At 35.8% G+C, this 13,202-nt stretch overlaps 1 protein-coding gene across 2 annotated transcripts in view; it reads left to right on the top strand.

The window, feature by feature from the left end:
* The window catches only part of ush2a (Usher syndrome 2A (autosomal recessive, mild)), a 409,409-nt gene that overhangs the window by 284,914 nt on the left and 111,293 nt on the right, over nucleotides 1-13,202 (top strand). For both annotated transcript variants that reach the window (XM_015346259.2, XM_069180084.1), the window contains exons 48-49: nucleotides 1,183-1,351; nucleotides 2,622-2,843. In XM_015346259.2, the coding sequence (XP_015201745.2) occupies nucleotides 1,183-1,351; nucleotides 2,622-2,843 (391 nt within the window). The remainder of the gene's footprint in view (nucleotides 1-1,182; nucleotides 1,352-2,621; nucleotides 2,844-13,202) is intronic.

Here is a 13,202-nt window from a genome sequence, read left to right as displayed (position 1 = left end):
CTAACAAAGTGATTTGTGGCATCAGAAATCAGCATCAGAAATCAGATCAGATTTATGAAAGAAACAGTCAAAAAATATACCTCACCAGTGCATAAGAGAAGCATGCAAATTTTGACTGGTGTTATTTATGCATGTAATGCAGTCCACAGTTATACTCGGTAAACAGATTAACTTGTCTACCACAATTGCTGCAATCCTAATGTTATTGAATGTAAGCCAACTTGGCAGTTGTGAACAGACCACAATGTCCCCTGTATCCAGTTCTGACAATAATACATGAGGGAGACAAAGGCAATACACATGACTTTATAGAAGGACATGTTTTCCATTGTAATATAAAACCATAAAAAATGAATATGTTTAAGGAGGTACAGTAGACACAGAAGCAGCACTTATGGGAAAGCACATTTGTTTCTTACCTTGTTGATTTGTTGAATTAACATTCTGTAAATTTCCATTATGTCATCAACATATCATAAGGAATATGCACATTTTGTTTTCAATTTTGGTGGGAGGGCTTAAATAATTTAATAATGTGTTCAATGTGGTTTATATATTTTTTTCTTTGTCCAGTTTTACACTGCTGGTTTAATCTGACTACTATGGTCTAGACAGTCCATACTCTTATAATGGTTACTATTGCTGTTGTATTGGTCCCTAAAAACTATCAATATTGATGTTGCAGAATCATCTGAGAGCCCCAATAAATATTTTCATGCTTTCTTATTTTGCCATTAGGAGTATAAATGATCTTTTTGAACAGTGTGGTAACCTGAAAGTGTTTGATCGAATCCTGGCAACAGAAAGTTCTTGATGCAGACCTTTCAGATGCATCAGAATGACTTTGTACACTAGATCTCCAAAACTCCAATGAACTCTAGGTCTCAGGATCTCTACCAAAAAGATGTCCAGAACTAGGAAGTTAGTGGTTTTGCACAGAGTAAATGGTTACCATTATCTATCTTTTTTTCAGTTTATTTTGCCTTATTTGAACAACAGTGCTGAATTCATTGGCCTCTTGGGCAAAAAGAAAGAAAGGAGGATGACTGTTTCAGAGGATGCTTGTGGATTGTGCTGTTCTCCCCATCATTAATCCAAATGGAGGTTTTGTAAAAAAAGACATGCCAACTTCACATTTTTTACTGTAACTCAATTTACACAAAACTGTCCATCTTTCTTCAGGTCTGCTGCAGTGGAGTTGTATACAACAGTAAAGCTGGCTATCAGTGTTGCAAAGACAAATACATCCCAGCTGCAAACAGTTTCTCAACAGTGTGCTGTGGTGGTCATCTGTTTACGCCCCAACCTCACTATCAGTGCTGTGGAAGATATTATGTTAAGGTTTTACCAGGTAAAGTGAGTCTAAACTGAATCTGGAATAGTTACAACAAGAGTCAGGCATTTTCCTTGACCATGTAACCTCTGGGGATCCTCACCTGTTGTTATTTTCTTCAAGTCATTAGTAATTGTTAAGTGATCAGCAAAGGAACTGAGATTACTTATATGGTTAAAAACTAAATATGATGAGTTTACAATAAATTGCAATGCAACAAATTGTCACGGTTAAAAAAAGTATAAAGTACTTCATAAAATTAGGTCATGGTGAATTAGCAGATGGTTTGTCTGTGCTCAGTGAATTATCCTTCTGTAGCACAGGGCAATGTGAAATGTTTAAACACATTTGAAGTGGATTTTAAAAATTTGCCTAGATTATGCTAGTTAAAGTAAATGAAGAAGGCGTACAATGACATTCTTCAAAGATAGTTCAGGTGGGTAGCTGCGTCAGCATGCGTAGGCTGCAAAGGAACAAGTAATAGGTTTATTCCATGCTGAAAAAAAGAAGAAAGAGAACACAACGTTTCGGCCGTGGAGCCTTCTTCAGGTGTCACCTGAAGAAGGCTCCACTTCCGAAACGTTGTGTTCTCTTTCTTCTTTTTTTCAGCATGGAATAAACCTATTACTTATTCTTCAAAGATGCTGACAAATTCAATTAACATGTCTATAATGCCCAAATAGTGGCCCTTGAAGTAACATAAGTTACTGTTTTTGTGCATTTTGTGCATGTTTTTGTGCATTTTGCACTGCTGATACAGTATTTTATAGTTCATTGCTTCCTTTGACTCACTCACTTACAGTGAGTAACCTTGGATAAAAGTATTGCCTAAATTAATTAAATGGTCTTATTATCAGTAGCATGTGTCATTAAGGATTAAATATGCTGTTATGTTAAAATATAAAGTTTATTAAAATCTAATGTGCAGTGTTTAAATTACAGATTTGTAGAAAAAAATAATTTTAGAATCCCACTTAAAAAACAGTGGTTTTAAAAATTTAGTGCACAATTTAAACATCATGTTGATTGATACTGAAATACTATATCTTTTGTCACTTAATTCAGACATTAATAAGGTATTTCAGAGCTTATTCTCTTACATGTTTTATTTTAGTGTATGTAAATGCTGTATATTTGTAGAGAGGCATATTCAAGTAAATTGATGCAAATGGTTTTAAAGTTGGTAATTCTGCCAAAAAGACCCTAAAAGCTAAATCAAAATCAAAATCATGTTATATTTCAATTCGAATGAGTATATAGTATATACAGTCATGTCATTTTCTTCCAGGGGAGGTGTGCTGTCCTGATGAAGACCAAGTCCGTGTTTCCATTGGGATGGGGAACTTTTGCTGTGGTGGGAAACCCTATGACTCAACAGGCAGCCAGATCTGCTGTGCAGAAACCCTCCATGATGGCTTTCACAAGCAGTGCTGTGGGGAACAGATTGTAAGCAGGGACCTTCTCTGCTGTGGGAATGAAAAGAAAGGAACCGTGCACAAAACTTCCCAAGGTATTGCTCACACTCTGGACAGCATTTTTTTAATCCTATACGTGCACTGCCATGTGCTTTGAAACATTTGCAACAATTAGAAAAGTTTGATTTAGAGCAGGTAGGATATAAAAATGCCACAATAGTTAAAAGTGCTTGAAATTTGTGTCAATGTGAAAACTGCTTTATTTGAGGGGCTGAAATGTAGAGGTTAGTTTATTGCACACAGCACAAGAACTGGTCCTCCAGATTTGCATCATTGCCTGCTCCTTTATTTGTATATAAGGGTTGACAAAGGCCTTGCACCAACTGCTCTGACCTGAATAGAATTCTCAGCTTGAAGACTGTCATAAGGTGCTTAGAACGTATTATTTGGCAACATCACCAGAGCAATGCAGTCCAATTGCTGGTGATTTAGTGATATTAACCACCCCTAACTTTTTATTTTCCTGACAGAAAAGACAAGGTAAAAATAGAACAGAGATCCTGTGCTCTCCTGGAAGAATTGTGTAAATTAAGTCTGAAGCTCATTCAGCCATGCTGCATAGTTCATCAATGAGCAAGTGCACTTTTTGGCTAAATTGTCTTACATTTTTGCAAAGATAGATTGTCTGCTTTCCTTGACACATTCTGTTCATTTACAGTACGCACCATGTAGTTTTCCACAGAAAATAAAATATATCCCATTCAATCATCATTTTCTATGTCTGAGAAAAGCCAGATGTTGCAACAGAGGCATATTCTCCTGTCTGAACCATCTTATCTCAATTATAACTTTAACAATTCACAAACTGGACAGTGATTGGGAGCTGATGAACAGAAGAAATTTTGATCACCTTGTCAATTAAGTCTCACAATGAGTTAGAACTACTAATTTGCAATTAAAAGTAAGTAATGGGTGATATGATGGTAATTTCCTGGACAAGTGCTTTCTCGCCAAAGCAGAAAATGGTGATGGTTAATGCAGCATCTGTTGTAGAAGAGGCATGTTTTTGAAAATAAAGGTCAAACATTTCCACAACTTGAAGGAAGGCATCAATAAATGTCCTGACCTCTTATGTGGTCTTTCAATGAGTACAGCATCCAGTTTCATTTCCCCATCTTTTGTTATATGCCTTGTCCAAATGCACAGTTGTGGTATATCAGTGATATTTACGGTATACACTATACTCATTCAAAGCAATACTTGAAAGAAAAACACTTGCTTTCTTTCAACTGACTCTTGAAAACAGGGATGTTCTGCCAATTCCAATGTTTCCATCAGTGGAGACCTTTTTTTACCTCTTGCAAGAAATTAACTCATTTTATATTTTACAAGGGCTGTTAAATCGAATTTTGATAGAATTACTTTCACTTCATAACTATTTATGGCTAACTGGAAATTCATTGAAATATCCAAGTGAACATAATTGAAATATCTTCTTACATTATAAGTCTTTCAAATCACAAAATATCTTGATACACTATAGAGTGTATGGTATGATTGTTACCCATGAAAGAAAAAAAAACCTAAGCAAAAAAAGGTTCAGGTGAAGAAGTCGAATGCATGTTCAGTTTAGTTTCATGAGTGAAAAATTAGTTGCTTTTCTCTGAATTTTGCCATTGGTAGGGCGTTTTAAAACTTCAGCATAACACTTAAGTTGTTTATGGTTGTTTGTTTTAAATTGTTTATGGTTGTTTGTTTGTTTGTTTGTTTGTTTGTTTGTTTGTTTTAAACTATTTTGCTTCCATGTTAACCAAACATCACAAGTTGGCCTAGATTAAGTGAACATGAGGCTGTCATCCTAAGGCATTGTGAAGACTGATTTGAACATGCTTCATTGTTTTGCTGAGCACAATGGTACTGCATTACTTCTACAGTATCTTCTATTATTAAATCAGTTAAATTGATAAAACTGCTCAGAGTTGTTATACAACAAGTGGGTATCCTTTGTTGTGCTGTTTATAAATTAAAATTAAATGTGCTCTCAGAAATGCTATATCCAGTATAAGAAGGAAAATTCAATGTGAAGCCTGAATGTTATGGAATAGTGTTTCCAAGTGACTGTAACATAAAGGTCTGTGAAATAACATGCATGTAAACAGTCGGTTCAGTTGCCCTCTCTGGGTTTCCTTTCAGCCTTACTTCAGTTTACCTTTCCATGAACACAAAAGAAAAAAAGAACAACCTGGCATTTTGATGGTAGAAGAAATCTTACTCATACTTACAGTTACTACCAATTAACCTTGAAAAAACAAACATTAAAATGTTTAACTCAAAGTAACATGTGAAGGTTAAATGTTTTGATATGAAAGAGCTCTCCATCAAACTAAATGGCATTCCCTGTGGCTTCACAGCTAAAACTGGGAATTGTGCACTAATGGGACCTGAACTAGCCATGCCCTGTCTCTTCTCAGAGATCTCACACTGTGCTGGTTTGGAGAGAAGCACAGCTAAGGACTCTGGGGGATTTTTGTTCTGTATACTGTATGTAACCAATTAAAATAAGAGAAAGTTAACCTGTTTAGGATTATTTAGCCTTACAAAGCATTTTAATTCACAAAACAATTCATATTACTGAAGTTTTCATTCAAACAATGTCTTCAGTAATGATAATTGTTTCAACTAGCAAAGTAATTTTCACGTGTGCTATTATCCTTGCATTTCCATCCCTCTCGTACTCTTCCTTGGAGATTCTCCAACTGTTTGCTAATGGTAATTCCTTCATATTACTTCGGCACTTACAATATAACATATCTCAGAATTGTTGCTTTTTTGTGTGTTATATATTCTGGGGACATGTTACAATACCTTCAGCATCATTCTCTGTAAAGAGTAAAAATACACAAATTCTCACTAAATATGACTGCAGTTTTGTGATTGTACTGCTTTCTTTAGAACTGTTTTAAATACATGGGCAAACAAAAAAAATCAGAATTTGGCATTTTATTATCTGAAATATTTGCAGAGTTCATATAATGTTTTAAGATAAAGCTGTATCCACATATCCAAGTTCTTTGAAGCCTTTTAGATTTTAAATTCTTTCCTGGAATGTCTTTTGTAGGGTGCATTTAATTTTAATTTTTGGATGGGAAACCCTATCCTTCATAACAGACTGCATCCTGTAGTGAGCATATGTCATGATGGATAACACAGTTAGAACAACTAAAGACCATTTGCTTGTTACCTTTACAGGGAGTCTGCAGGATTGTAATCCAGATGGACATTTTGGTTGTTAGTTTAATTTTTTTTTTACTTATAACCTTGGCAAGACATTATATTGATTTCAGGATATTAATTTCATCATCTTGATACATTAGATAAAATCACAATTTACAGTATCAAAACGTAGAAGGCACTGCCCCCATAGGTTTTATTGAGTTAGTCTGGTTACAGTATATAGTATAAGTGAAATAACTCTGCTTCTCAGGATACTTAACATAAACTTTAAAGTTTATAGACTAAGTTGAGCATGCAATCAGAACTTTTATTGATTTTTTGTCCCATTTTGGGTAACTATAGTCTATGATTGTACCCTACACTTCACTGACGTATAGTGTGGAATGGGTTGGATTACATTTCCAAATATTCAGAAACAGAATTGAATATGGGGTGGATATTTTAGAGCCTCCATTTTATGGTGTAGAGAGCTCTGCATACTTCTCTCTTAAGGTCAAAACTCCCTGAGGAACTGATTTTTACACCAAGGTATCTGCAGCAGCGTGTGTATACCAGTGTTCTCTTATTCAGTATGAAGGAGTATCTGTTTGCCTTAGATCTGCCTTTTTTCTGAAAAATTATACCTCTGGACTTGTCCAGATTGACAATGTACCCGGTTCCGACAGTACCGTTCCGGCAGTGCCAGGCACTGACCCTGTTCTGTGGTTGACAGAAGGACCACTCATCATAGAGCAAAACCTGGTTGTGTCATGCTTTGTCAGCTCATGAGCTGCAGACTGCTCCAACACCTCAGGTAATTAATAGATACAGATAGTGTTTAGCTCAGGCTTTGGCCTTGTCTCACCTCAAGACCTGAGTGAAGACCTCTGTTCTTTTGTTTTTTTATTTTTCACTTGTTACTCCCTACACCACTTTGAATATATTAATAATACCAAATTGAATTGTTTTTTTTTAATCACTAAAAAAAGATTCCTTATTTTTTTATGGACATTTTTGTTCATAGGAGTGTGTAGGATATAAATCAGATCTGAATATTTGCTTGGGAATTTAGTTTCTCTTTATATTGGCACTTTAACACAAATTATTGGTAGTCTAGCTCTTACAAAACCCTTCCCCATGTCTTGTCTTTTATAGGTGTCTATCTGATATTAATGAATAAAACAGAACATTCTTAGGCTAAACTCTGAAATAAAGGAAAGGAAATGAACTTAAATGATAAAACAACATGCATGTAATCACATAGACAATTAAATTTAACATAAACTTACAGGACAGTTCAGGACACCTTGTCAGCTATCACATCCTTAATTGTGTCTTCCATCATTATCACTGTAATTTTCTTTACCTGGAGTTCCAATCTAAGCTTTTGGTTAAAACTCTTGCTATAAAGATCTGTAATCTGTCATCTCATTTATACAAATGGCTGTACAGGAATTTATACATTATATCATGTTTATGGTATGATATTATGTATGAAGGAGTTAAGATGGTGGTTTTTAGTCTCATTCAAGTAAAGTATTACTAAACACAGTTCATTCCATTAATCAATCTTGTATTTTACTATACCAGAATCCCATCCTGTGGTTTCTTAAAACATTATTGAAATACAGTTTCAAAATCATAATTTGCTTCATAACTATTGTCTTGTTTCTCATTTCTGATAGTATTGTGTTTCTTAGGTCTACATTATGTAATTGAGGGATGAAAAGGAATAACTTCATAATGTTTCAATTTTTCTGTAAAAAGACCGCTACTGTATATCAATAAGATAGTGAAAATATCAGTGCCACATTAAATTATCATCCTTCTAAACCCTTTGAAAAAAAAAAATCAGACTGAGGTCTTGTCTCATATTACATTTGTAGCTTTTTACTGAATTGATGGTTACATACAGAAAAAAAAAACATCCAGGACAAAAGGTCAGATATTCCACTAATTACTATTAATATTCATTGTAAAATCTTGGAAGTGATTTTTGGGTGGTACCATTTTGAGTTGTACCTCCTGGTCAAGGATCCAAAATCAGCAAGTCTTTTACTCTTTGGAATGCTAAACTTAAATGAAATTTGAAATTTCAGAATATTGAATTGGTCTGACGTGCAACATTTCCAAATTATATTGAATAGAGGACTGATCTTACTTCTGAGTTCAAGAGAAAAGGCACCATGGCAGTGATAGGACAAGACAGAACCCAGTAACTAAGGAACCTAGTCTAATATAATTATGTGCTTTAATATTTAATAATAGTTTTTTTGTTTAACAGAGATACCAGGTATGGCTGGTTGTGGTCTGGATGAGAAGACACTGAGGGAGCAAAAAAAATCTGCTATGTATTGTATACACCACCTTTTACTGACAAAATGTTTGAGAAAAATAGACCAAACCTGAGATGATAGATTCAGCCTTGCTGTGAAAGTATATAAAATGTGATACTTTTCAAAATATTTTTATAACAGTAATTAAAAAAAAATGTAATATATGAAAATATGATATACAGTACATCTAATCAATATACACTGATGGAAAAAAGAAACATAACACCTCCTCCTCCACACTCTGGCCCTCCTGTCTGTGTGGAGCAGGCTGAAGAGTGACTCATCCCTAAAGAGGACCTGATGCCACTGCTGATGAGTCCATCGCAGCCTCTTTCTGGCCCAAGCCAGTTGGATGTGACATCTAGGAGGTCTGAGCAGAGGGCCTCTGGCAGGTTGCCTTGCTGTAAGGCCAGCAGCATGGAGCCTTACTGTCCTGTCACCGATGCGGGCATGTCTGCCGGCAGTTTCAGCAGCAGTACAGGTGGCAGATCTCTCAGATGGACCATTCTGATGTGACAGTCCTGCTCTGGTGTGGTCACTCAAAGGCGAACGGATCTTGGACGGTCATCTGTCCTGCCGGTCTGCTGAAACCTTCTCTGCAGTTGGGACATAGTGGAGCGGCTTACTCCATAGTGTCTGGCAATGCTGGCACATGACATGCCTGCCTGCATCATACCAATGGCCCTCTCCCTTGCTTCTGGTGACATTCGAGGCTTTATGGAATCCACAGAAAACTAAGTGTGGCTTTTTTCTTGCAGTGACCTAAGCTTTGAATTAAGGCCTTTTTAAAAGTGACCAGATCAGTGTTCCACCTGGACCTCGTTGGGTAAAAATGCACCGAACCAGCTTTCGTGTGATTGGCAAGTTGCAATGCCTCACTGCACAAACTGCATTGGTGGTCAGAGGGCTTAAAACAAATTTACAACTTCAACTTCAAAGTACATAAGCTATAACTATAGTATTCTCATTCCAGAAAATTTTGTGTTTCTTTTTTCCAACAGAATATATATATATATTTGAGTTCTCAAAGAGATGTTTGGGTTTAATTATGAGTTAATTCACATCTGATTTCTGCCTCAGACTTTTCTAAATATCCTAAACTTTGTGCTACTGTTGTTCAGACATTAAATTATGCATGATAAAAGCAGAGAGTTACGTATCTTACATAAAGCTGTCAAGGTTAAATCTGAATATTTGCACCATTTCAACTGTTAAAAGCTTTTCAAATAAGAGTGTCATCTGTATGAGGTGGATCATGATACACTGATGAAAATAGGTGTGATGTAAAAAAGGAAACATATCAAGGACACAGTGACCATTTCCTTGGTTCATTCTCTGTTTGGGTTGAGCTAAAATGTCCATTAAAACAGAGTGTTTATTTTTTCATGTTCCTCTACTGCCAAAACTAGTTTTAACATACAAACGGTGGCCCAGCCTTGATCCAAATAGTAATGTATTGTATGTTTTTAAGATGGAATACTGGCAGAATGCATCTAGCAAGTTTTTTATTAGCATGGGTTATATTTTGGCTCTTCTTAATACAATTCACAGGATAATTCTGGATGAGGAAATCTTGAGTTACTAAGTGGATAAAAGAGTACAAAACAACTTCATATTTCAGACATATTCCCAGCTTTGATGTTGCTGTAACAAAGATCTTTGTTAAATATCATTAACATAATGTTGCACTGTGAGATTACCCGGGCAAACTGTTCATAGTTTATTTTGTATACATATACTCTAGCATTGCAAAAATGAGTCAACCAAAATTTAACTGAAACACCACTTCAGTGGTCAGGAGATGGTAACCGTGAAACTGCACTCAGATAGCCAGGTGGCATTGAGTCATGACTATTACAGACGCACGTGTTAACTGTTGTCAGGTTTATGGTTCTTCCATTATGTTAAATTGTTTAAGCCGCAGTAGTTGTAGAGTTAGTACCTTAGATACTCATTCTAAAATGAGACAGTCCTGTCATTTGATCATTTTATGTGGTTGGTTGACTGGATCTGGGTGGATCATGTGTGTGCCTTGTGAAGCAATAGCGCTGATGGATTCTAGTGATGACAACATGCCTGGCAGAAACATTTCAAGGCCCTATCTGCCTTCTCTTTCAGTGAGTTGGAACAATTATGCTATGTGATTCAACCTAGCTAACTTATGCATCTTTTATGCTTGAAACACTACTTTTGCATTTGTGTACACTTAGAAAAATACAGCTGTGCTTTGATTTGATAGCTATATAAACTGTAACAATGGTTTCAAAATCTGTATCTGTTACTTGATCTCATATTTTTTTAAAGCATCTGTATATTAAATATAATACTTCAGTTCGGATGCCACAATGGACATTGCCGTCTAATTTAAGACTTAGAATATCTCATGTTTTATTGAAAAATCTTAAATATTCTTTAAAATAATTTGTTTCTTAAAAAGGAAATTCCTTTGAGAAGGTTTATTTTGGTTGAATAGCACAACACTGAAACATATACACAGTAGCTGAGTTTCTTGTCTTAGACTGAGAAAAACAATCTTCATAGCATCAGTTGTGTCATCTGTCATATGTGCATTGTATGCTTTTTTGTTTCCCCAGAGAGTCTAGAAGATATAAAACAAGTACTAATTTGCACTTTTCTATATTAAACGCCATCTGCCAGGTCTTTGTGCAATCTTGAATCTAAATCTCAAATCTTCAGTCCTGTTTTTTTTTATTTTTCTTTGTTTGATAATCTGCATATTTTGGTTTCATGCAGGTTTCACTAGTTTATGTACTACACAAAAATGAAAAAAATGACAGAACTAATATATGGTAGATCTTCTGCATGAGGCACCCCACTTACTAGATCACAACAATTTGAACCTTTAACCCATTATCATTATCCCCCTGTTTTCTATCCATTAACCAGTTTTTAATCTAAACACACACATTACCGTGATTGCTGATTTACAGTATTTTAAGATTTGATCTTTTGAAGAACTTTATCAAATGTCTCCTAATAGTCTCCTAAATATACTACTATATATTGTATGCTATGTACTGTACAGCATGTAGCAATTGCTGATGTTTGCTTTTTAAAAAAACTGAGTTCTTCCAGCTGCTTCTTTTTAATAACACAATAATTAAGATCTGCATTTTCTAAATCATCACTGACAAATTGCTAGAATTCTACTTCCAGACAGAAGATCCACTAGTTTAGTTCTAATTATTCTTTACATAACTTCATATTGGCCAATAAATTGTCTATTAATATAATTATTTGGTTAACCTTTTTCACCCTTAAGGATGGGCATTGGTAATTTTCCACATTATGGATATTATACACATTAAGCAAGTAAGATACAGATTGTGAATAAAATCTCCAGTTTCCTTAAACATAATTGGTAGAGTATTATCAGGCTCTGGAGATTTGTTTATCTCCTCCTGTTCTTATTTGTCAACACACTTCCACGTAGTTTTCACTTGTGTTCCCTAGTTTGTGTTATTCTGTTCATTCTGAAGAAATCTACTGGGTTGACTTGGTCAATGCCTTTAAGGATTTTGAAAACTTGCAGAAGATCCCTTCAACCTGACAACATAGGACAGGGGCTAGAAGGAGTCTGGAACAAGGGGCAGGTGCACAGAATCAGGTCCAAAGTGAAAGAGCCAGAGCGCCCTTAAGGGGGAGGGACTACAGTCGTAACAGTGATATATTTTCTTTAATGTGGTGATCAAAATTCTACATGAAATTGTAAATGAGGCCTTACTGGTGCTTATGCAATTTTTACAAAACATTCTGTGTTTTAAGTTCTATGTTTATATCTATTCTACCATTTCATTTGCCTTTTTTTCCCAAAGTTATTCAGAAGATATAAATGATGTGTGAACATTGTAGGAAAAACCGGTTCAGGGACGCCAAATATGTAATCATAGTGGCTCTCTGAAGGCACCAGCTCTGCAACCATCGTTAACTTAAAGAGTATTACTTTTAAGTACGAAATCACAGTTTTACCACAGAAAACCACAAGATCAAGTATGCAATCAACCCGGTAGATCGCAAAAGATCACAAAACAATCTAGCACTGCTTAAAGAGCAAGGGGAACTTTTTTTTTTTCGGCTTTCAGCACACTGTATTGTCGTGTATGAAACCCGCGGCGTTTTATATGAATTATTCCGCTTGGTTGACTCATTTCAGTCTTGCTACGCCCACCCAGGGACGCCAAATAATGTAGGAAAAACCGGTTTAGGGATGCCACATATGTACTCATAGTGGCTCTCTGAAGGCACCAGTTCTGTAGGGTTTGGGCATTTACTGAGACAATTACTAATTGTAGCAGTAAATCACAAAGTTGATTCTTTTGATGTCTTTAGAGTCCAACCATGCGACATAACTCAAACAACGCACACACACAGGTACTAATACACGAGGATACATTTATTAATACATAGAATATGCATGTAAACCTAACAGATCTTATCGAGAGGGTTATCAGAATACAAAAGGTATATATTCAGTCAGTTACAAAGTGTTACACATATCAAGAGGACATACGTTCAGTATATCATTCATTTAGAACGTTTCGTAAATGAACTTGGTTACAACGTCTACATTAGATACTCAAACAAGTACATAACTCTTAGGAATTAAATTGATATCAACTGGTTGGGATAACAATTGAATTCTCGAGCTGTAATGCATTGAAGTTGAATACTCATCCAATTTCTGGGGATTCAGATCTCCTGCGGGCACAAAGAAACAGTTGCAGGCTGTTTCTGTCCAATCCGCGCTCTCTGGCTCCGTGCCAGGCTGTGCTGTGCGGCTTGCGACGGTGCGCTGCAGATGCTCACTGACCGGCTAGTTAGTGTTGGCTTTAACTAGCAAAGTTTGTGCACAGGAGAAAAGATGACTGTGGGTCCCAGCAAGTC

The sequence above is a fragment of the Lepisosteus oculatus genome, chromosome 2, assembly GCF_040954835.1.
Source record: "Lepisosteus oculatus isolate fLepOcu1 chromosome 2, fLepOcu1.hap2, whole genome shotgun sequence".
Lineage (NCBI taxonomy): Eukaryota > Metazoa > Chordata > Actinopteri > Semionotiformes > Lepisosteidae > Lepisosteus > Lepisosteus oculatus.
Note: the sequence above shows the minus strand (reverse complement) of the source record. Positions and strands in the feature narration are given on the sequence as shown.